The sequence below is a fragment of the Notolepis coatsorum genome (assembly GCF_963971535.1).
Source record: "Notolepis coatsorum genome assembly, chromosome: 10".
Classification (NCBI taxonomy): Eukaryota; Metazoa; Chordata; class Actinopteri; order Aulopiformes; family Paralepididae; genus Notolepis; species Notolepis coatsorum.
The window spans coordinates 13,668,263-13,693,497 of NC_140174.1; the positions used below are offsets into that span (position 1 = coordinate 13,668,263).

The window sequence follows — 25,235 nt, forward strand, 5'->3', positions numbered from 1 at the left end:
TGTACTGTACTGTACCCATTCTGCAATCTGTTAATAAACTTTTCAATCAATCAATCAATGAATGAACATTTTATTAACAGATTGCAGAATGGGTACAATACAGTACGGCTCAATACACACAATTGTTAAGGGGATGCAGACCAGAGAAAGACTTTCGTCTTGTTTACATCAGGGTCCCCCATTTTCAATTCATAATGAATTGTAAGTAAGGGTGCAACTTGCTCCGTGCAATCCATTCTTTGTTGATCTAGCCCTGGGTGTTGGTGGGTTAAGTGCCCTTTTTGTAGCTTGAGCCCCTGCCCTCCAAATTGTCTGTGCACGCCCCTGATTGTGACCTCTTGATAGTCAGGGTCAGATCTCTACCACACAGTCAGGAGAATTGGTCCTGATGGCGTCCGATATGACCTTTGCCCCCGACTGGCCGACGCCATTTCCCTGTAAGCTGGAGAGAGAGAGAGAGAGGTACGTTTTTACTAAGGCTGTCAAACGTGTTAACGCTAAGGCTGTCAAAGTTAACGCGCTATCGCCCGATTCTATTAACGCCACAATCTTTTTAAACTCACGATTAACAAAAAATTATTATTGTTATTTAATTTTTTATTTCAATTTTTTACTAGACTTCACTCAGGTGTATTATTGATGCTCTCATTGATACTATGTTTGTTTCTGAAGTGTGTGTGTGTGTGTGAGATATATAGAGAGAGGGGGGTGAGAGAGATGAGGAAGGGGCAAGAGAGAAAGAGCTAGGAGTGTGTGTGTGTGAGAGAGAGAGGGGGTGTGTGATTACTCAGCCCTTGTGTGGGTGAATGTAACAAGTTCGTAACATAACTCAGGTGTATTATTGATACTCTCATTGATACTATGTTTGTTTCTGACTCAAAGAGTGTGTGTGTGTGTGTGTGAGAGAGAGAGAGAGAGAGAGAGAGAGAGAGAGAGGGGGGGGGGGGTGAGAGAGATGAGGAAGGGGCAAGAGAGAAAGAGCTGGGAGAGTGTGTGTGAGAGAGAGAGAGAGAGAGAGAGAGAGAGAGGGAGGGGGGGGCGGGGGTGAGTCCTCAGCCCTTGTGTGGGTGAATGTAACAAGTTCCTAACGTGTTCTTTCCCCTATTGCACACGTTATTCATTGTTTTAAATTATTATTTTCTTAAAGTTATTTTGTGCATCACTCTGTTTTGAATTTGATGCAAATTTGCAATGCATGAGGGTCATCCTTTTGTGTTAAATGTCTGCATAAAGAAAGCATTTGTTGACTCTCATGTTGATAAGAGTATTAAAACGTATTACTCACTTTATGTACGTCAGCTGGTGGTTTCCCTTCAGGGCTGTGGCAATGAATATGGCTCCATCCAATTCCATACCCAGAGAGTTCTCCTGTAGACTGCATACACACACACGCACACCTCGTGAAATAAACGACATACTGGTGGCCAGTACAACTTACTACCATAGTGTCTTTATACCTGTATGTATCACTGTACATATTAATACTACAACTCTGTACATACATCTGATTAGCACTATTACTCAGTAGTACTCATTTATATATTGTATACCCAGTTTAATCACCTGTACCATTGTATATTACTACATTTGCACTCTGGTTGGACATCGAACTTATTCACGTTGTACTGTACTTGTTCTGTATGATGAAAATACATTTTAATCTAGGCTAATCTTAATTAAGCTGTGTGCTAAAATGTATTATGCAGAATTAGAATGTGAAATGAGCAGACTGTACGTGGCGCCCCTGGACAAATACGATGGCCCACCAGAGCAACAACCTTAATTAACAGCCTCTCAGTGGACTAGTTGTGAATCATCTGCATACAGTGACAACACACCTCCTGCTCGATGACAATGACACCATGTAACACACCATCAACTACACTCACAGCACACACATCCACACGTACACACTCACTTTAAATAAACACTCACCGTAACACTCACTTTACTCACTTTAGACACTTTAACACACTTTATATTTATTGGTAAAGAGATTTGCACTACAATTCATGCCTCTTTGCACCTTACCCTTGTAGTTGTACCTCATCCCATTTCTGCATTGTAATGTATACTGTATTGTACTGTAACTCACTGTTACTCTTTTTTACTCTGTATTGTACATATGTATATTGACTGAACACTTTTTGTTTACGTACTTTTAACTTTCTATTTTATACTTTTTATCTATTTTTATCCAGCTAGCACACTCCCAGGAGCTCATAACAGAAAAAAGCATTTAATGGAAAACTATTCTGTATTTTACTATGACAACTAATAAATAAACTCGAAACTTGAGGTGATACAGAGACACACCTTCTGAAAGGTGATACAAGAGACACCTTCTGAAAGGTCAAAGGAACTCACTTCAGACTGTGGTTGCTCTTCAGAGCGTTGGCCAAGGGCCTTGGCTCCATCCATCCCCAGAGCGTTGCCACAGAGACTGAGACACAGACACAGGACATGTACCACCTTCTGAAAGGTGATACAGAGACACACCTTCTGAAAGGTCAGAGGAACTCACTTCAAACACCTCAGGCTGCGGTTGCTCTTCAGAGCGTTGGCCAGGGCCTTGGCTCCATCCATCCCCACAGCGTTGCCACGGAGACTGAGACACGGCGGACAGAGAGCAAACGCCGTCAGGGACGATATGGAACGATGATTCACTGTTCATACTTTTAGTAGGTAGTAGGTTTTTAGTACTTTCTTTTCTCAATTGCACAGCCCTGCTAAATATTCCATCCCACTGTTTTGTTCTTTTTTTTATTCTAATTAATGTATATAATTGAGAGAGAGAGAGAGAGAGAGAGAGAGAGAGAGAGAGAGAGAGAGAGAGAGAGAGAGAGAGAGAGAGAGAGAGAGAGAGAGAGAGAGAGAGAGAGAGAGATTAAACTCACTCTAATGTGTTGAGCAGTCGGAGGTCACCTAAGTAGGCATTATGGCTTTTAAAATCAGAGCGAGCAAAGAGAGAGAGACAGAGAGAGAGGCTAAACTCACTCTAATGTGTGTAGAGAGAGAGACAGAGAGAGAGACTAAACTCACTCTAATGTGTGTAGAGAGAGAGAGAGAGACAGAGAGAGAGATTAAACTCACTCTAATGTGTGTAGAGAGAGAGACACACAGAGAGAGAGATTAAACTCACTCTAATGTGTGTAGAGAGAGAGACAGAGAGAGATTAAACTCACTCTAATGTGTGTAGAGAGAGAGACACAGAGAGAGAGACTAAACTCACTCTAATGTGTGTAGAGAGAGAGAGAGAGACAGAGAGATAGATTAAACTCACTCTAATGTGAGCCATTATCAAGCCCTGCAGTGCCAAGAGCTGAGGAGCATCAGGAACCCCCTTACCCAGCTGGTCCTGAGGCTGAGTCCACAAACCTGCTCTCTTAACACACCTCAGGAACAGAACACGTCACCAATCAGAATAAATCAAATTACTACACAGCTAAAACAAAACTACATCACCTATTGGAAAACACAAACAAAAGCACAGAGCAAAATGCAGTGCTATCTGGCTCTAAATCGACAGTACACCATAGCAGATTATTTGAGCATGGTGACTGAAAAGAGAGAGAGAGACTAAACTCACTCTAATGTGTGTAGAGAGAGAGAGAGACAGAGATAGAGATTAAACGCACTCTAATGTGTGTAGAGAGAGAGAGACAGAGAGAGATTAAACTCACTCTAATGTGTGTAGAGAGAGAGAGAGAGACAGAGAGAGAGATTAAACTCACTCTAATGTGTGTAGAGTCTTGTTGACCATTAGAGCTTCTGCCATCGCCATGGCACCTGCTCTACCTGCTGAGACACCCTGGAGACTAGAGAGAGAGAGAGAGAGAGAGAGAGAGAGAGAGAGAGAGAGAGAGAGAGAGAGAGACACACACACACAGACCACTTGTGAACAGGAAACCTTAAAGGAACTCGCCAACTTTTGGGGAAATTCACTTATTTGCCCTCTACCCCGGAGTTATACAAGCAGATACATACCCTTTTCTTCTCTGTGTATGCAGTAGGAGTAGGAAGACCCACACCGTTAGCCTAGCTTAGCATCATTCACTGGAAGTAGGTTGGTCCAGCTAGCCTAGTTTTAACCAGTGGACTTTTTTCTGCCTGGGCACAGTGATTTCACGCATCACCTGAAAAGCCCCAGCCAGGCTGAACATAGCTAATGGAGACACAAACCCAACCATAACATACCAGACCATGGCTAGCCCCAGCCAGGCTGAACATAGCTAATGGAGACACAAACCCAACCATAACATACCATGCTAGACTATGGCTAGCCACAGCCAGGCTGAACATAGTGTTGGATTTTCGGGTCCTCACAGCCATTAATCACCTTGTCACCTGTGGTTCCGTGAAGTTTCTGTGTTGTGTTTATCTCTTACTCATCGTACTGACTGATACCCTCTCTCTCCCCGGTGATGCATTTGACTCAGAAGAATTAACGACACACTGGAAACATGATACCTTTCCTTGAGGGTGATGTTTATTTCCATAAACATAGCCTCTGTACCAGATGTAAAACAGTTCTGAAAGGTCTTTGAAGGTCTATTGAATTCATTATCTCTACCGATCTCTCCTGCTATCTGTTCGAAGATGGTTGAGGCCTAGTGGTTAGCCAAAAGCCTTCCCTGTTAGCCGAAGCTAGCTAACTCCTGGCCTAGTAGGGTGGAGGAGCCCCACCACTCCAGCTCACTGGTGTCTCTCTGTCAACGTGTTTACGCGTCAGCTTCGTTTCCTAGTCTGACTCCAAACCGGAAGAGCTCCCATCTATAAGGTATAGTCCCTAGCAATGGCTGATAGCCCATAGCAACCTCGTCTCTACGTCTCCTGTCACCTCTGACCCACTCTTTCTCTATTTCTCCCCATAGCAACGGTGTTGACACCTCCCCTAACCGCGGCCTGCTATGTTGCCAATGACCTTGGCCCTATCTCTAGCACCCTGCCTGCTGCTCTCCCACCGTCTACCGGGGAAACACACACTCTGGCTGCCTCCACTTTAAGATCTATAGATCCGTCAGAGTAGATGCTGTCATCTACAGATATTTACATTATGTACACATTGAAAAACCAGTCGGATCTCACAATAGCTAATGGAGACACAAACCCAACCATACCATACTATGCTAGACCATGGCTAGCCCCAGCCAGGCTGAACATAGCTAATGGAGACACAAACCCAACCATACCATACCATGCTAGACCATGGCTAGCCCCACCCAGGCTGAACATAGCTAATGGAGACAAGGCACTAGATCAGGGCTGGAGCACGTCTGTCCTTGGAGTTATCAAGCGGGCATCTCCCGTCGCATATTTTGTTGAGTTTGTCTCACAAAGATTTTAGAGACGGTTTCTGTGGAATTGTGTTGCTAGGGAACAGCTTGAACCCTGGTTTATTTCCTGTCAGCTTTGATAGCAAACACTGCAACAGGATATAATGTTTTTGTTGTTGTCAAGTTGAAACCGTCTGCATGCACAGTGAATTCCAGCGTCCTGGAACCAACCTGCTCCCTGCGTACACACTCTGATCAGACCCAGAGTCCTGGAAGAATACCACCTCAACATTTACTTCTCAATCTATCTCAAAGTTATGATAGTTATGATTGGAGGATCAAGAAAAGAGGAGGCGGGGCTAGATATAGGTCAATTCCTACCTCAACACTATTGTACACATAACTATACTATACACACACACACACAAAACAGGGTCAATCTCATTTGGACATATTTAGGAGTATTTTTCTTTTTTTATTATCTTTATTAGTGTTTTTCACAGCTTTTTCTGGCCACACAGGACCGACAGAGGAGAGAGGGAGAACGGGAGGAGAAGCAGGGAGGACATGCGGCAAATGGCCACCGGGACTGGGAATCGAACCCGGGGTGAGCGCTTCGCGGCTCAGCGCGCTATATGGTGTGCTACTGGAGCACCCCAGGGCCCTCATTCATCAACGTGTCTTACGCACAGATATGTGCTTAACCTGTGCGTACGACCATTCCTAAGCAAAGAGTGGGATTCATCAATTTCAACTTGAACTTGACTTCGTGCTTATGTGTACGCACAGCTCGGAGCACACTTAGCTGACGCCCAGTGGTAGAATATATTATTACAACAAGGAAATGAGCTTCTGTGCATTAGTTTCAACACTGGCATGTTCTGTATGAACCGTAATTCATTATAGTTCATTGTAAAATAGCAACAGTAGTGTAATTATGGTCAAAACCCTATAAATAGCATTTGGAATAATAGATCTTTCTCTCAGAATGAATGCAGCATGGTTTATATAGCGTTATCGGAATATACGGGGTGTACTGACTGACTGCGCTCCGCGTAGCTCAACTCGTTATTATTTTGCGCACAGACCGCAGAAACACGGGAACATTTTGATTATATTTAAAAGGCTTTACGTTAAACAAAAACAAGTGGAATTTCGAAGCTGTAAGCAGAATACAAGTCATATGAACACCCACGATATAGTGTTCTTCCTAGGGATGCTCGATATTGGCTTTTTTACCGATACCGATATTCCGATATTGTCCAACTCCAATTTCCGATACCGATACCGATACCGATATCAACCGATACCGATATATGCAGAGTTTCCCCCCCAAAAAACGGAATAATTTCAGGTAACTAATAATTTCACTGGATGCATTCAAAAGGCTTTCTAAATGTAAGCATTATCTGTGCAAAATATGATCATTAAAAAAGTAAAAATGAACATTTTAAACCAACATGCATACTTTTGACAATAAATAAAATAAGAATTGGTTCTTACTTGCTTGCCTGGGTAAATAAAGGTTAAATAAATGTAAAAAAAAAAAAAAAAAAAAAAAAAATGTTATTGTTTTTTTTTTTTTTTTTTACCGATACCGATATTTTCCGATATCACATTTTACTGCCGATATCGGCCGATAATATCGGTCGGCCGATAATATCGGACATCCCTAGTTCTTCCCCCTTTTTACTGTATAAGAAAGAATAAAAAACGCATTGCAATGACACCAGATAGTGGACAGACTATGTATATGATGGGATTCAAGTTCGCGTTTTTGTTGATCATAGGCATGCTGTCAGAGTATGATATCTTAATCAAACATTCTAGAACATTTGTCGTCACAGATCATGTCACAATAGAACATAGGCTATGGCATGGTCCATCGTGATATTGTGTAGACTGTTATTACTGTACCGGTACCACCCATTGTGACAACAGCCTTGTGAGTCCCGCACACAAACATGATGGAATTCAAGTTCATGTATTGAAAGGCAGGCTACATCATACATGCAGTGAGATTCATTGTTCTTGTATATGCTCTCGTATTATTGTTTATATAGGCTACCCAATACTGACATCAAAATAGATTGTAGTATGCCTCTAGAAATCATATGCAGCAGGTAGAAAATTGACGGAGAATCCATCGCGATTTGGAATAAAATTGAGGAGAACTTTAATCCCTGGGTATTAATCAAACAACACGGGAAAAGGCAGTCATATTCCAGCACGGTCTTTATTAGTGTTTGCGCTGCCCAGGCAGCAATGGTTAATAGATATCATATCCGACATCACCGTTCTCATAACACGCTTCCCTCGGCTTAGTCCATTTTTCCACATTTCATGGGGGTATTCCATTACCGTATATGGTTAATCGGGGCGGTTCTGGTATGCAAATACTTAAAACAGTGCACGAGCTCAAACGTAGGATCAAAGTCATATCATCAAGACAGGTGTGCGTAGAACCTGTGTACGCACGTGTGATGAATCCCGTTTCTTTCGTGCGTGCACTGATTCTAAATTCTGTGCTTACGTGTGGAAATAGAACATATTCTATGCCACGTTGATGAATGAGGGCCCTGGAGTATAGCAATATTAACATTTTCCAAATATTAATATCCAAGTGGAGAGACCAACCATAAGGTACATAGAGATGTGTTGGTCTTCAGCGCTTCAGCGAGAGCTGTGACTCCTTCGTCCCCGATAGCATTCTCCTGTAAACTGTAGATGTGCACACACACACACACACACACACACACACACACACACACACACACACACACACACACACACACACACACACACACACACACACACACACACACACACACACACACACACACACACACACACACACACACACACACACACACACACACACACACACACACACACACACACACACACACACAACATGGCGTATATCATGCTAGTTAGGGTACAGATCCTCACCTGCATAGTTTACACTGTTTATTTTTCTCATATTTTTATATTCATATTTTATTTAATTGCCTATATTTATGTCTTTCTACTATTACCCTGCCCATACATGTACCTCCCCTCCCCCCTCCCCCCTCCCCCATGCTGCTATGACACCCGAATTTCCCCAAAGGGATCAATAAAGTAATATCTTATCCTATATTATCTTTTTTTCGAATTATCTTTTCCCCCCTTCTTTTTCCGTTTTTTCTCCCCTCCCAATGTTAGTCGTTATGCCAATTCCCAATCCCCTTCCTGGTCGTTGCGCACTCTACCCCCTACCGTCGGTCCGGGAGGGCGGAGACTATCACATGCTTCCTCCGACACATGTGTACCCAGCCCACCGCTTCTTTTCACCTGGCAGTGCGGACTCTCACTGGGAGAGTGTAACGTGTGAAAGGTCACACTACCTCTCTTAGATCCTTCCCTTGCTGTGCAGGCGCCCCGACCGAACTGTAGGAGTCGCTGTTTACAACGACCAGGACCCACCCTCGCCGGGTTTCCCACCTGCTAACACTGCCAATTGTGTTAGTATGGACGGTCGGCCAACCCGGAAGCACCACAGCTGTATTCGATCCCACTTTCTCTGTGGTGGTAGACAGACGCTTAGTCCGCTGCACTACCCGGCCGCCCTATCCTATATTATCTTAAACACACGCACACACACAACACATCATATGGTGGGCAGTTGGCTGGCAGAAACAGTATAGCTACTCTGAAGCCCAAATACAAAAATACAAAAACAAAACACACAATTTCATTACATTAAACAAGTCAAAGCCAAATACACAATCAAATTCAATTAATCTACACTACAGCATTCCCTTTAGTCCGTCTAATTAATAATCAAATCAAAGATCCATCTGTAAACCCACATTACACATCAGTTTTAACAACTCATCCTATCCTTCCTAGCTTCTATGAGATTCCAATAGAGGCAGACGCCAACCACTTTTTCAAAAGTCTTTCCGTAGCTAGTGCTTTGCAAGAGGTGCATAATTGGTTCCATAGAACTTTTAATCTTTCACACATTATATCCATCTGGCTGCCTCTCGTGGAGTATGTGTGAGTCACTCACCCAACTAAAATAACTGACCAGATATGCAGGGACGGTAGCATTCATTATTTTAAAGGTCAGCCCCAACTTAATCTGAGCCACTCTCTTTTCCACTGGTAACCAGTTCAGACCATCAAAGTGTGAGTCATTGAGTTGTGTACGGGGGAAGGTTAAAGCACTTCCCAAAATCTCTAACTTATTTTGAGATGTCTGTAATCTATGCTTTATTATTTTTGGTGAGCAACTATACCAGGATGTACACGCATAGTCAAAGTGATTGTGTTGGTGGACTTCAGCTCTGCCTTCAACACCATAATGGCGATTAAAGTAATCTGAATCTGAGTCTGCTGGTGTACAGGCAGGGTGTCTGGTGTCTGTCTGGTGGGTGTCTGCCTGGTGTCTGTCTGGTGTCTGTCTGGTGTCTGTCTGGTGTCTGCCTGGTGCCTGGTGTCTGGTGTCTGGTGTCTGTCTGGTGTCTGTCTGGTGTCTGTCTGGTGTCTGTCTGGTGTCTGGTGTCTGCCTGGTGTCTGCCTGGTGTCTGTCTGGTGTCTGGTGTCTGTCTGGTGTCTGTCTGGTGTCTGTCTGGTGTCTGTCTGGTGTCTGGTGTCTGTCTGGTGTCTGGTGTCTGTCTGGTGTCTGTCTGGTGTCTGGTGTCTGGTGTCTGTCTGGTGTCTGTCTGGTGTCTGTCTGGTGTCTGGTGTCTGTCTGGTGTCTGGTGTCTGTCTGGTGTCTGTCTGGTGTCTGGTGTCTGGTGTCTGTCTGGTGTCTGCCTGGTGTCTGTCTGGTGTCTGGTGTCTGTCTGGTGTCTGTCTGGTGTCTGTCTGGTGTCTGTCTGGTGTCTGTCTGGTGTCTGGTGTCTGGTGTCTGTCTGGTGTCTGTCTGGTGTCTGTCTGGTGTCTGGTGTCTGTCTGGTGTCTGTCTGGTGTCTGGTGTCTGTCTGGTGTCTGTCTGGTGTCTGGTGTCTGTCTGGTGTCTGTCTGGTGTCTGGTGTCTGTCTGGTGTCTGTCTGGTGTCTGTCTGGTGTCTGGTGTCTGTCTGGTGTCTGTCTGGTGTCTGGTGTCTGTCTGGTGTCTGTCTGGTGTCTGTCTGGTGTCTGTCTGGTGTCTGGTGTCTGTCTGGTGTCTGTCTGGTGTCTGTCTGGTGTCTGGTGTCTGGTGTCTGTCTGGTGTCTGTCTGGTGTCTGTCTGGTGTCTGGTGTCTGTCTGGTGTCTGGTGTCTGTCTGGTGTCTGGTGTCTGTCTGGTGTCTGTCTGGTGTCTGTCTGGTGTCTGGTGTCTGTCTGGTGTCTGGTGTCTGGTGTCTGTCTGGTGTCTGTCTGGTGTCTGTCTGGTGTCTGGTGTCTGTCTGGTGTCTGTCTGGTGTCTGTCTGGTGTCTGTCTGGTGTCTGTCTGGTGTCTGGTGTCTGTCTGGTGTCTGTCTGGTGTCTGTCTGGTGTCTGTCTGGTGTCTGGTGTCTGTCTGGTGTCTGTCTGGTGTCTGTCTGGTGTCTGTCTGGTGTCTGGTGTCTGTCTGGTGTCTGGTGTCTGTCTGGTGTCTGTCTGGTGTCTGTCTGGTGTCTGTCTGGTGTCTGTCTGGTGTCTGTCTGGTGTCTGTCTGGTGTCTGTCTGGTGTCTGGTGTCTGTCTGGTGTCTGTCTGGTGTCTGGTGTCTGTCTGGTGTCTGTCTGGTGTCTGGTGTCTGTCTGGTGTCTGTCTGGTGTCTGTCTGGTGTCTGTCTGGTATCTGGTGTCTGGTTTCTGGTGTACTACTTGCTCTACTTACTCCAGCAGCTGCATGGTCGAGTTAGACAGCAGGGCGTTGGCCAGAGCCTTGGTGGCAGAAGACTTGATGAAGTTCCACTGGAGACTGTGGTGAAACACAGTCAGTTACAGAGACAAACACAGTCAGTTACAGAGACAGTCAGTTACAGAGACAGACACAGTCAGTTACAGAGACAAACACAGTTAGTTACAGAGACAGTCAGTTACAAACACAGTCAGTTACAGAGACAAACACAGTCAGTTACAGAGACAAACACAGTCAGTTACAGAGACAAACACAGTCAGTTACAGAGACAAACACAGTCAGTTACAGAGACAGTCAGTTACAAACACAGTCAGTTACAGAGACAGACACAGTCAGTTACAGAGACAAACACAGTCAGTTACAGAGACAAACACAGTCAGTTACAGAGACAAACACAGTCAGTTACAGAGACAAACACAGTCAGTTACAGAGACAAACACAGTCAGTTACAGAGACAAACACAGTCAGTTACAGAGACAAACACAGTTAGTTACAGAGACAGTCAGTTACAAACACAGTCAGTTACAGAGACAGACACAGTCAGTTACAGAGACAAACACAGTCAGTTACAGAGACAGACACAGTCAGTTACAGAGACAAACACAGTCAGTTACAGAGACAGACACAGTCAGTTACAGAGACAAACACAGTCAGTTACAGAGACAAACACAGTCAGTTACAGAGACAAACACAGTTAGTTACAGAGACAGTCAGTTACAAACACAGTCAGTTACAGAGACAGACACAGTTAGTTACAGAGACAAACACAGTCAGTTACAGAGACAAACACACAGTCAGTTACAGAGACAGACACAGTCAGTTACAGAGACAAACACACAGTCAGTTACAGAGACAAACACAGTCAGTTACAGAAGCAAACACAGTCAGTTACAGAGACAAACACAGTCAGTTACAGAGACAAGCACAGTCTGGTGTGTGTCTGGTGTCTGGTTTTTTAAGTACGTTTGTGTTTAAAATGCACAATAACGTGTCATATATACTATATAAATCATTGTTTGTGCTTCCTGTTCATCCCCTCTCTCTTCTGGGGCGCTAGAAACCTCGCCCCAGCCAATGGAGAAATTACATAGCAAAATAAATGCACCTAGCAACGCAAACTTTGCCAATCAGCGTCTTTAAATATGATGCCTAAAGGACGATTAATTTAGCGCCCCAAGCACGTGACGTGATGACGACAATGATGAATAAAACAAATTGTCTATTGGCATTCGTGTAACATCACATCCGGGAAATAACTAACACGCGACACGCAACGGTTCTTCCAATTCGTTCTACCGGCAGCAAAAAAAAGTGAGTCTCAGCCTCTGCGTTATGATATTATGATATGAAAATGTAATTGTAGTGCTGTCAGACCCGGATAGATTTCTTCTCTGAGTGCTTCGTATACATGTTAAAATCACAATGATTTTCTTCATGCCCCCACACACACCCTTACAGGGGTTTGGTTTACAAACATGTCACCTTTTTCACCTCTTACAGTATCAGTTTGCAGGTCTGGTTATATACTGTAGTTACTGAAACTGAGTGAATATGGCACAACCCCACCTAGACATTTTTTTCACCATCCGCCAAGTGTATATCTCCAGTACTACTGTATGGCTATGTGTATATCTACAGTACTACTGTATGGCTATGTGTATATCTCCAGTACTACTGTATGGCTATGTGTATATCTCCAGTACTACTGTATGGCTATGTGTATATCTACAGTACTACTATATGGCTATGTGTATATCTACAGTACTACTGTATGGCTATGTGTATATCTCCAGTACTACTGTATGGCTATGTGTATATCTACAGTACTACTGTATTGCTATGTGTATATCTACAGTACTACTGTATGGCTATGTGTATGTCTACAGTACTACTGTATGGCTATATGTATATCTCCAGTACTACTGTATGGCTATGTGTATATCTCCAGTACTACTGTATGGCTATGTGTATATCTCCAGTACTACTGTATGGCTATGTGTATATCTACAGTACTACTGTATGGCTATGTGTATATCTACAGTACTACTGTATGGCTATGTGTATATCTCCAGTACTACTGTATGGCTATGTGTATATCTCCAGTACTACTGTATGGCTTTGTGTATATCTCCAGTACTACTGTATGGCTATGTGTATATCTCCAGTACTACTGTATGGCTATGTGTATATCTCCAGTACTACTGTATGGCTATGTGTATATCTCCAGTACTACTGTATGGCTTTGTGTATATCTCCAGTACTACTGTATGGCTATGTGTATATCTCCAGTACTACTGTATGGCTATGTGTATATCTCCAGTACTACTGTATGGCTATGTGTATATCTCCAGTACTACTGTATGGCTATGTGTATATCTCCAGTACTACTGTATGGCTATGTGTATGTGTAGCGGCTATACAGTATGTACAAGTACATGTGCAGGCTTGAGGAGTATTGGATTATATACATGTACTGTATGCACATGGTAATCAGATTCAGATTACAAGAAAATACTGTACTGCAATCCGTTACAGTAACTGGTGGAAAACCTTTGAAGAACGAGGTGATGTGGCAGCTGTGTCTACAGTGAACAGTGAAGCCAGACGGCATCCTTTTACAATACACACCTGCTCCCTTGAAGTGTGTGTGTGTGTGTGTGTGTGTGTATGTGTATGTGTATGTGTGTGTGTGTGTGTGTGTGTGTGTGTGTGTGTGTGTGTGTGTGTGTGTGTGTGTGTGTGTGTGTGTGTGTGTGTGTGTGACCTACTGTAAGGAGGTGAGGGCTTGATTGACCCCGACTGCTCCAGCTATAGCTCTCACTCCATCATCATGCAGCAGGTTGGCTGTGAGACTGGGAGAGGGAGAGAGAGGGGGGATAGGGGGGGGGGGGGGGGAGAGAGAGAGAGAGGGGAGAGAGGGGAGGGGAGAGAGAGAGGGGGGAGAGATAGGGGGGAGAGAGGGAGACAAAGAGAGAGAGGCAGAGAGAGAGGGAGAGACAGAGAGAGAGCGAGGGAGAGAGACAGAGAGAGACAGAGAGAGGCAGAGACACACAAGAAGAAAGAGTGAAAGAGAGAAAAATAGTGGAGACAGAGAGAGTGAAAGAGAGAGAAAGTGAGAGAGAGTGAAAGAGAGAGAGAGAGATAACTAGTTACTGACTAGTTACTGCTAACTAACTATGCTCACACACTGACACACAGACACACTCAGGTCTCCCAGTCCCTCCACTCTGCAGTAAACACAAAATAAATGTCCTGGTATCCCATTCCCACTTCATCCAATCAGGGAGAGAGATATATTTTATTTATTTCACAAAATCTTGTCAAGCCAAATTAGCTTACTGTACTGGCAGATTATTTGACTTGCACACAATTTTGCTTAACACTAGGTTTTATTTCTTAATTTTGTCAGACCATTCAGACCAGTTCTCTCTTCTGATTGGATAAAGTGGGAAAGGGATACCAGACAATGTATTTAGTGTTTACTGCAGAGTGGAGGGGCTGAGACCCATGTTGCTGACCAGACACTCTATATCAGTGATGGTTGTTGGAATGTTATTAAATAATAATAAAAAAAAATAAAAAATTACATGTACTATAGACCAATTACTTTAACAATAAAATACCACTTACAGCACCTTTAATGTCATTAACTACACCTATGTCAACCTTGCATGGGGGCGACAGTGGCTCGGGAGGTAGAGCAGTTGTCTGGTAATCCAGAGGTTCCCAGTTCGATTCCCGCTCCTCCCGGGCAGTGTGTTGAAGTGTCCTTGAGCAAGACACTTAGCCCCTAATTAGCTCCTGATTGCACCTTGCATGGTTGCCTCTGCCATCGGTGTGTGAATGTGTGAGTGAATGGGTCAAATGCGAGGAACAAATTGTAAAGCACTAGCGCTACTGTATATAAATGCAGCCATTTACCATTTATGTCAAAATGGTTGCTGTGAAAAGGGCCTATTTGATCAACTTTCTCCATAGAAGCACCCGTTACTGGGTTTATATCCCCCCTCCAACACATCACGGCCTGATTGGCCTACTCTTGAGCAGTGATGTGTTTCTGACAGTGCGATACTACCCACACCGCTGTTAGTTCAGATGGAAACATAGGTCCACTTTTTTTTGCATTTTCTTGTCCTGAAATAGAATCAAGATGTGTTTGAATCTTAAAAATAAAAATTTTACTGAATTCATTGGGTCAATATTGTTTAGGGAAATGTTTTAATTTGTCTATGTTGTTAACACTTTGATTGCCAGGAAGCAGGGGGCACTGTGGGCCTTCAGTGCCAGCGTTCTATTCAATGGAGAGAATGGCGTGTTTGCAGTGCTAAAAACTATATTAAATATTATAGCTATGGATCTAATAACGTTTTCGATTGTCAGTGAGTTTCTTCCAGTCAACATGCAAAAAACAGATCATTCTTTCATCCGTACATTTCCGTTTTATACCGTGGTGAGTGAGTGATTCTGAGTAATCCCATGAAAAGACGCGAAAACAGCGTTTTATTGGAATTCACGTATCATGTTGCCATTCCTCGCTTCGATCAACAATCAATCTGAAATCAACTCTAGATTATCGGTATTATCTTTCATCATGCACGGATGAAAGGGGGCTTGCAGCGGGGTGCCCATTCGTGCCGTGATGTGACCAACGGAACACGGCCCACACACATAAAACACAGACACGTTTCGATCGCAGGGGAAAAAATATCAGATCAACGCAAGATCGGTAATATAGAGTCCTTACCTTGTCTCTGATGTAATGCAAAGAGAATAATCCAATTATCTGATCGCCATTCCAGATATCCACAGCGATCCTGTCTCCGACATTATCCGGCATTGCACATGAACGGGCGGGCGGGGTCAGTTGTCCAAGCCATCCCTACAAGCGCTTGTTTTGCCGGAGTGTTTAGGACCCGGCCCCACGCCGCAGCTTGGTAGAGAAAAGAAACTACATTGTTTCAAATGGAGTGCAATAGCGGCCACAAAGGCGGTAGGCGGCGGTATTGACCGTCTGCGATCTCAGACACATTCAGTACAGCATGCACAGGCTGCCCCAATGAATTATGAATGGCAATAGCGAATAAAAGAAATACCGAAACAGAAACGTAGATCTACGCTTCCGGCACTCAACGGTCGGGCCACAGAAACGTAGAACTACGAGAACGGCACAGAAAGTGTTAACTTCAAAAGTTATGCTGTTTTCTTTTTCTTCTTTTTCAGGTTTTGGTTCAGAATAGGTGTAATAAAGGGTTAAAAATAAACCCCATGGGACATTATTTCAACCTGTTACCTGGCAGAATCTTAAAATAGACACTTCAAGGATTAAGAAAAAACAGGTGGTGAAAAGAAATCCATCCTATGCAGGTGGACCTATGTTTCCATCTAAACTATGTGTGGTATTAACGACCGCTAATGCCTAACGAGGTGACTCACTCCAGGTTCCGCAGGGAGCCGTTCTCACGCAGTGCCCGGGCCATGTCCCTCGCCCCCTCCACCCCAATGGAGTTCTCTCGCAGGCTGGGAACAGGGGAAGAATTCAGATAACAAGCTGTTAATTGGGTGCATAGAAATGCGGAGAACAGCGGTTACGTCTAGAACTACACATACAGTAGTTAAACACTTTTTTTTTTTTTTATCCACTTTTTCTCCCATTTTCTATATATTTTCTCCCATCCCAATTTCGTATCATCCAATTCAACCCTCCCCTGTCACGAACGCTGTTTCTTGCCTCCCACAAACCGGCTGCAATGTGGACTAAGTCATACATAGCACAAGTCCCCTCCGATACTTGAGGTAACAGCAGTCGCATCTTTTCACCTGCGCAGCTCGATCTCTCAGTGGCGAGGAGTAACGCGTGGGAGGCTCACGCTGCCCCCGACACTTCCTGATTCTACTGCGCAGGCGCACCAACCGACCTGTAGGAGTCGCTGTCCACAACGCCCGATCCCCACCCATCAGTTTCCCACCCCCTAATACGGCCAATGTGTATTAGTATGAACGACCAGCTAAACTGAAAGCAATGTGGAGCGCTGGGCTCGAACAGGCTAGCCCAGAGTCTCCGTCATTCGTGGCGAGCGCCTTGCCCACTACGCCACGTAGCCGCCCAGTAGTTAAACACTTTTAATGGTGGAAAGGTAAAATGGATGAATAGAATGATAGAATGAGTCATTACTGTTTGGTCAGTATTTCTCAAGTTTCCGTTGGAATCGAAAAAATGTAATACAAATTTATAAATGTCTTAATGGAAAACAATTTGGATAAAAAAAATACATAAATAGATAATAATCATTAAAAGAAGAACAAATATATAATTGTCAAAGGACAATCCTTAAAGATTTATCAGATAAATAAGGGAGAGTTGGTGCCATCCACATATTGTGGGCAGTGAGGGACACAAGCAGATCATTCAGGTGTGTTATTATTAAACACTGTCAGAGTCATAAGTGTGTTATTATTAAACTGTCAGAGTCATAAGTGTGTTATTATTAAACACTGTCAGAGTCATAAGTGTGTTATTATTAAACACTGTCAGAGTCATAAGTGTGTTATTATTAAACACTGTCAGAGTCATAAGTGTGTTATTATTAAACACTGTCAGAGTCATAAGTGTGTTATTATTATTAAACACTGTCAGAGTCATAAGTGTGTTATTATTAAACACTGTCAGAGTCATAAGTGTGTTATTATTAAACACTGTCAGAGTCATAAGTGTGTTATTATTAAACACTGTCAGAGTCATAAGTGTGTTATTATTAAACACTGTCAGAGTCATAAGTGTGTTATTATTAAACAGTCAGAGTCATAAGTGTGTTATTATTAAACTGTCAGAGTCATAAGTGTGTTATTATTATTAAACACTGTCAGTCATAAGTGTGTTATTATTAAACACTGCCAGAGTCATAAGTGTGTTATTATTAAACACTGTCAGAGTCATAAGTGTGTTATTATTAAACAGTCAGAGTCATAAGTGTGTTATTATTAAACTGTCAGAGTCATAAGTGTGTTATTATTAAACACTGTCAGAGTCATAAGTGTGTTATTATTAAACACTGTCAGAGTCATAAGTGTGTTATTATTAAACTGTCAATAGTCATAAGTGTGTTATTATTAAACACTGTCAGAGTCATAAGTGTGTTATTATTATTAAACACTGTCAGAGTCATAAGTGTGTTATTATTAAACACTGTCAGAGTCATAAGTGTGTTATTATTAAACACTGTCAGAGTCATAAGTGTGTTATTATTCAACACTGTCAGAGTCATAAGTGTGTTATTATTAAACACTGTCAGAGTCATAAGTGTGTTATTATTAAACACTGTCAGAGTCATAAGTGTGTTATTATTAAACACTGTCAGAGTCATAAGTGTGTTATTATTAAACAGTCAGAGTCATAAGTGTGTTATTATTAAACTGTCAGAGTCATAAGTGTGTTATTATTATTAAACACTGTCAGAGTCATAAGTGTGTTATTATTAAACACTGCCAGAGTCATAAGTGTGTTATTATTAAACACTGTCAGAGTCATAAGTGTGTTATTATTAAACAGTCAGAGTCATAAGTGTGTTATTATTAAACTGTCAGAGTCATAAGTGTGTTATTATTAAACACTGTCAGAGTCATAAGTGTGTTATTATTAAACACTGTCAGAGTCATAAGTGTGTTATTATTAAACTGTCAATAGTCATAAGTGTGTTATTATTAAACACTGTCAGAGTCATAAGTGTGTTATTATTAAACACTGTCAGAGTCATAAGTGTGTTATTATTAAACACTGTCAGAGGAAGTGTACAGGACGTGTAAAAGAAGTGTACAGGAAGTGTAAAAGAAGTGTACAGGAAGTGTACAGGAAGTGTAAAAGAAGTGTAAAAGAAGTGTACAGGAAGTGTACAGGAAGTGTAAAAGAAGTGTACAGGAAGTGTAAAAGAAGTGTAAAAGAAGTGTACAGGAAGTGTAAAAGAAGTGTAAAAGAAGTGTACAGGAAGTGTACAGGAAGTGTAAAAGAAGTGTACAGGAAGTGTAAAAGAAGTGTAAAAGAAGTGTACAGGAAGTGTAAAAGACGTGTACAGGAAGTGTAAAAGAAGTGTACAGGAAGTGTAAAAGAAGTGTACAGGAAGGTCAACAACGGAAGTAAAGAGGTGCTCACTTCAAGGACACCAGGCCACGGTTGCGTCTCAGGGCTCTTGTTAAAGCTGTCATCCCCCTGTTGCTGATGGCGTTACTCTGAAGGCTGATGACGACAACAACAACAACAACAACAACAACAACAAAAATAAATAAATGTTCTAGCTAGCTTTTGTAGAGATTCTTGTTAGATTCTGATGAAAGCCATGAAACAGAAGCTTTGACATTAGGGGAGGCAGGATGGCCTAGAGGTAAAGAGGCCGGCCAGTTAGCGGAAGGTCGCCGGTTCGATCCCCGCCACTGACCGGAGGTTACATTCCACCTGTGAGCTGGTGAATGAAGGGTTGCTCGTATTACATCTATGGTGCCCACCATCCTGCCTAAGTGCCCTTGAGCAAGGCACTGTAATTGGAGGGATATGAGGACTGTGTGTAACTAGGAGGGATATGAGGACTGTGTGTAACTAGGAAGGATATGAGGACTGTGTGTAACTAGGAAGGATATGAGGACTGTGTGTAACTAGGAGGGATATGATGACTGTGTGTAACTAGGAAGGATATGAGGACTGTGTGTAACTAGGAGGGATATGAGGACTGTGTGTAACTAGGAAGGATATGAGGACTGTGTGAGGAGGAAGTGAAGAGAATGTTTGTTGAGTGGAGGGATGGAATGAAGAAGAGGGGAATGAAGATAAATATCAACAAGACAAAGGTGATGATAGGGAGTGAAGGAGAGAGAATTCAGTCAGGAAGATACCAATGTGGAGTCTGCGGAAGAGGAGTGGGAGTAAACTCTGTGCGGTGTAGAGAATGTGACAAATGGTGTCACCAAAGATGTTCAGGTTTGGAAAATCTGAGGGGAGTGAGGGAAGAGGAGGATGTGGTTGGAGATGGTGGGACGGGAGGCGCTGGAGGAGGTGAAGCAGTTTCGCTATCTGGGAGATGTGATGGACTGTGAGGCGGGAGTGGAAAGGACGGTGAGGGCGAGAGTGGCGGCGGCATGGAGGAAGTGGCGAGAAATTAGTAGGCTACTGGTGAATCGAAACATAGAGGTAAAGATCAGAGGAGGGATATATGAAGCATGTGTGAGATCAGTTCTCCTGTATGGTTCAGAAACGTGGGAAATGACAAAAAGGGTGATGGTGGTGTTAAGGAGCTGCGATCGGAAGATGTTGAAGTATGTGGCGGGAGTCAGATGGCAGGACGGGAGGACCAGTGCCGAGGTGGATGAGATCTGTGGTGTCAGGGAAATTGATTTCAAGGTGAGATATGGACGTGTTTGTGATGGCATCACAAATTATTGTTAAAAAACAGGCATATATGATTAGCAACAATGGATTTTCAGTTTTTTTGTAATGTCAGATTGAAAATAATACAATCTTTTATTCAACTTCAGCCCTGATCATAACACCACATATTCATTTTATAATTCTAACCCTTTAAATGCCAGTGTGTGTGATGGCATATATTTACAATATATCAAATGCAAAGTAGATTTTTCTGGGGGGGATTATTACAGGCTAGCATGTGTCAATGATGAGCAACAACACTGATTTTGATGGATTTTTTGTTTTTTGTAAGGGTCCCGCCTCCACCAATCACATGTGGCTCCCTTTGTGTGTGTGTGTGAGCAAGAGAGAGAGAGAGATAGTTCTCCAACTTGTGTGAGTTGCTGTGATCTCCTGGTTGTTCCCCACCTAGGTTATCTAACTATTGCGCCGCTGCAACTAGAAACACTGGCCTGGCCTGCTTCTAAGTTCAGTGGCCTGACTGCATAAAACATTTTATTTTTTTAATTTCTTTTGGAAATCTTTTTTTTTATTTTTGTTTGGAAATCATCTGGCGACCCCCCCGCGGCGGCTCGCGACCCCCGCTTTGGGAACCACTGATATAGACTAGTATGCCCTCCAGCTGAGAAGCTATACTGACTGCAGGGAGCGGAGTGTGTGGTTATTATAGGGAGGTGTAGTCTGACAAAATGAGTTCCGTTCTATCACTAACATTATTGTCTAAGCATTTTTGGTTGAAATAAAATTCAACTATTTTTTTTTATGATTAATTGCGAATATTTTCATGTTGAGCTATAGATTGTGGATGAATACGGACAGAAAGGTACACAATGCAAATGTGAATGCTTTATTTGTTTTAAACAAGACGATTTAGAAATGGGCAATGGGGAAATACATTGCGTTGGACAGAGGGTGGAACACGGAAAAACCACTACACCTCCCTATATAGACTATACATAGCATAGTATAGAGAAGCTTTACTGACTGCAGGGAGCGGAGTGTGTGGTTGACCGTCAGAGCCCGAGCCAAGGCTGATGTCCCTCTGTCCCCCAGCTGGTTACTGCACAGGCTGCGAGAGAGAGAGAGAGAGAGAGGGAGAGACACAGAGAGAGAGAGAGAGAGAGAGAGAGAGAGAGAGAGAGAGAGAGAGAGAGAGAGAGAGAGAGAGAGAGAGAGAGAGAGAGAGAGAGAGAGAGAGAGAGAGAGAGAGAGAGAGAGAGAGAGAGAGAGAGAGAGAGAGAGAGAGAGAGAGAGAGAGAGAGAGAGAGAGAGAGAGAGAGAGAGAGAGAGAGAGATGATCATCAATGGCTCAGGAGGTAGAGCAGTCGTCTGGTAATCCGGAGGTTCCCGGTTCGATTCTTGCTCCTCCTGCACAGTGTGTCGAAGTGTCCTTTAGCAAGACACTTAACCCCTAACTGCTCCCGATGAGCAGGTCGGCACGTTGCATGGTTGCCTCTGCCGTCGGTGTGTGAATGTGTAAAATGTGAGGAACAAAATTGTAAAGCGCTTTGGATAAAAGTCCTATATAAAATGCATCATTTACCATTTACCAATGGAAATGGCATGTTAAAGACGTTTTACATTCATTGCTGGTCAATAAATCCCCATGACAACCAACTACTGCAGCCTAGTTATGTTGTTTATTACGTGCATTGCTCATGTGAGCTCAGCAAGGGTACATTCTTTACCCTGAACCACTAAGTGAGTCTGACTCTTAACCACCAAAACCTGCACAGACTACAACGTATAGAATAGAATAGACTTTTAATTGTCATTGCACACAAGTATACAATGAAATTTCAGGGGAGTTCCCACAGACCGTAGTACAATATGCATGTAACACATAACACTGTACATATAACAGAATATTTTAAATATTAAAGTGCATCGGGCGGCTGGGTGGCGCAGCGGACATTGCGCTCGTCACCAACGCAAGAGACACCGGTCTCGAATCCGGCTGTCAGCGTTGCCTCCGGCTTGGGCCGGCCGTCATACTGACTCAATTGGCAGAGTCAGCGGGAGGGGAGTCGAAGGGTGGTAGTCTGGTCGTTGTAAACAGCGACTCCTACAGGTCGGTCAGGGCGACTGCACAGCAAAGACAGGAAAATGACGGGGGCAGTGTGAGCCTCCTACACGTTACTCCTCGCCAATGAGAGTCCGCGCTGGCAGGTGAAAAGAAGTGACTGGCTGCCTCCACATGTATCGGAGGGGACATGTGATGGGCTTCTATCCTCCCTACGACCGGCCAGTGGGGGGTACATGCGAGCAACGATCAGGACAGGGGAGAGATAATTGGCACGAGAGGAAATTGGGATGGGAGAAAAATCACAGAAAAAGGGGGAGAAAAAGTAGATAAAAAAAATAATAAAGTGCATGATGAGCGGTAAACATAGTGGTTATCAAGTCCAGGTAAAGTGCATGGTGCACGTGAGGGGACAGTCAATGAGAGTTTAATAGTCTGACTGCTTGGGGGGAAAAAGCTGTTCATGAATCTTGAACTCTTGGCATGTATGGACCGGTATCTCCTCCCTGAGGGAAGGAGCTGAAAGAGGTGATGTGCTGGGTGAGACTGGTCCTTGATGATACACTTGGAGCGGTGTAGGCAGCGGGAGGTGAAGACGGAGGTGATGTTTGGTAGAGGAGTCCCGACGATCCTGCCTGCCGCCTTCACCACCCTCTGTAGAGCCTCTTGCTCTGCCTTTGTGCAGCTGGAGAACCACACTGACACACCGTAGGTCAGCACACTCTCAACCGCACAATGATAGAAGTTGACAAGGAGATTTCGTGGCGTATGACGTGTATCATGTCAGTTAGGGTACCTTGTGTTTACTGCACCGTGTGTATACTGTTTACTTTTACTCCTACTCATAGAATTTATTCAGATTTAAAAATGTTATTGCCTATATTTATTGTAACATATAATACAACCAATAGAGAATACATACCCTCATCTGCACCTTTGTTTACACTGTTTCTTTTTCTCATATTTTTATATTAAAAATGTTAAGACATTTTCTAAATTACATTTTATTGCCTATATTTATGTATTTCTAGTATTACCCTGCCCATACCTGTACCTCCCCTCCCACCTTAACTTTTTTTTGTATCCACTTTTTCTCCTTATTTTCAGCAAAGGTGAATTAATGCTATATAAAATTACATTAGTGTATGATGTCATCCACTTCAGCAAGGTGTATTCATGATATATAATATTACATTAGTAATATTACACGACACGATTGACCATGATATCCTAATAAATCGTCTAGAAAAGTTAGTTGGTCTTTCTGGTTAAACTGGTTCAGAACATATATCAAAGGGAGAAAATATTACGTCAGGCTTGGAGATCATTCTTCTGAGAAACATCCAATCCAATCCAATCCAATCCAACTTTATTTATAGAGCGCTTTAACAGCCACAGGGGCACAAAGTGCTGTACAGAGGGAGCATATTAAAAACTATAAGCAGCACTAAAAATAGATTAAAAAAACAAGAGTAGCAAAACAGAGAAGAAAACAAAATAGGTAAACATAGGCAGCAATACAAATTTAAATAAATCAGAGTACTTAAAAAGAAAAAGAAAAAAAAAAATATATATATATATATATATATATATATATATATATATATATATATATATATATATATATATATATATATATATATATATATATATATATATATATATATATATATATATATATATATATATATATATATTTAAAAGCAAAGGACACAGTAACAGAACGATAAAACAACAACACAATAAGACAATAAGATCATAAAATCAACAAGCTACATGGTGTCGAAAGCCAGAGAGAAAAGGTGGGTCTTAGAGGCCTTTAAAACGGGGCAGTGATGAGGCCTGCCTAATCTGCAGTGGCAGCTCATTCCACATTTTGGGGGCGACAACGGAGAAAGCACGGTCCCCCCATGACACCTACTTCGGAGTTCCACAGGGGAGCTGCCTTGGTTCATTATTATTCTCACTATACATGCTGCCACTCGGAGACATCATTAGAAAACACAATGTATGTTTCCATAGTTACGCAGATGACACACAATTGTACATCTCCGCTGAACCAAATGATCACACAGCTATAAACTCCATTTCCACCTGTCTCTTAGTAATAAACAAATGGATGACGAACAACTTCCTCAAATTAAATGAGGGCAAAACTGAAATCCTACTAGTCAGTCCTATAACAAAAAGAGAAATGTTACAGAGCAATATGGGGCAACTTACTCATTGGATCAAACCCGAAGTTACAAGTCTTGGTGTTATAATAGACTCAGACCTATCACACATCAACAAGGTGACAAAAACATAATTTTTCCACCTTAGAAATATAGCTAAGGTACGGCCCGTTTATAAATCAAAAAGACGCTGAAAAACTGATCCATGCCTTTATCTCAAGCCGACTTGACTACTGTAATGCACTCCTCACTGGCCTCCCAAAAGAAAACACAGAACGACTCCAACTCATTCAAAACTCGGCAGCTAGGCTACTAACTAGAACCAAGAGGAGAGACCACATCAGTCCAGTATTAGCTAACCTACACTGGCTTCCGGTAACATTTAGAATTGATTTCAAGGTCCTCCTCCTTATATACAAAGCACTAAATGGAACAGGACCAAGCTACATTGCAAATTCTCTAGTCAACTATGTGCCTCCTAGAACATTGCGATCATCTACTACTGGTCTATTGAAGGTTCCAAGCCACAGTCTAAG

General features: G+C 42.8%; 1 protein-coding gene across 1 annotated transcript in view; it reads right to left on the reverse strand.

The window, feature by feature from the left end:
* Nucleotides 1-351: 351 nt before the first annotated feature.
* Nucleotides 352-25,235, reverse strand: part of nlrc3 (NLR family, CARD domain containing 3) — a gene marked incomplete at both ends in the record, with an annotated part of 54,917 nt that continues 30,033 nt past the window's right edge. The window contains 10 exon segments of the mRNA XM_084323806.1: nt 352-442; nt 1,286-1,375; nt 2,525-2,608; nt 3,735-3,818; nt 7,914-7,997; nt 11,070-11,153; nt 13,862-13,945; nt 16,527-16,610; nt 19,237-19,320; nt 21,488-21,571. Of these exon segments, the coding sequence (XP_084179932.1) occupies nt 352-442; nt 1,286-1,375; nt 2,525-2,608; nt 3,735-3,818; nt 7,914-7,997; nt 11,070-11,153; nt 13,862-13,945; nt 16,527-16,610; nt 19,237-19,320; nt 21,488-21,571 (853 nt within the window).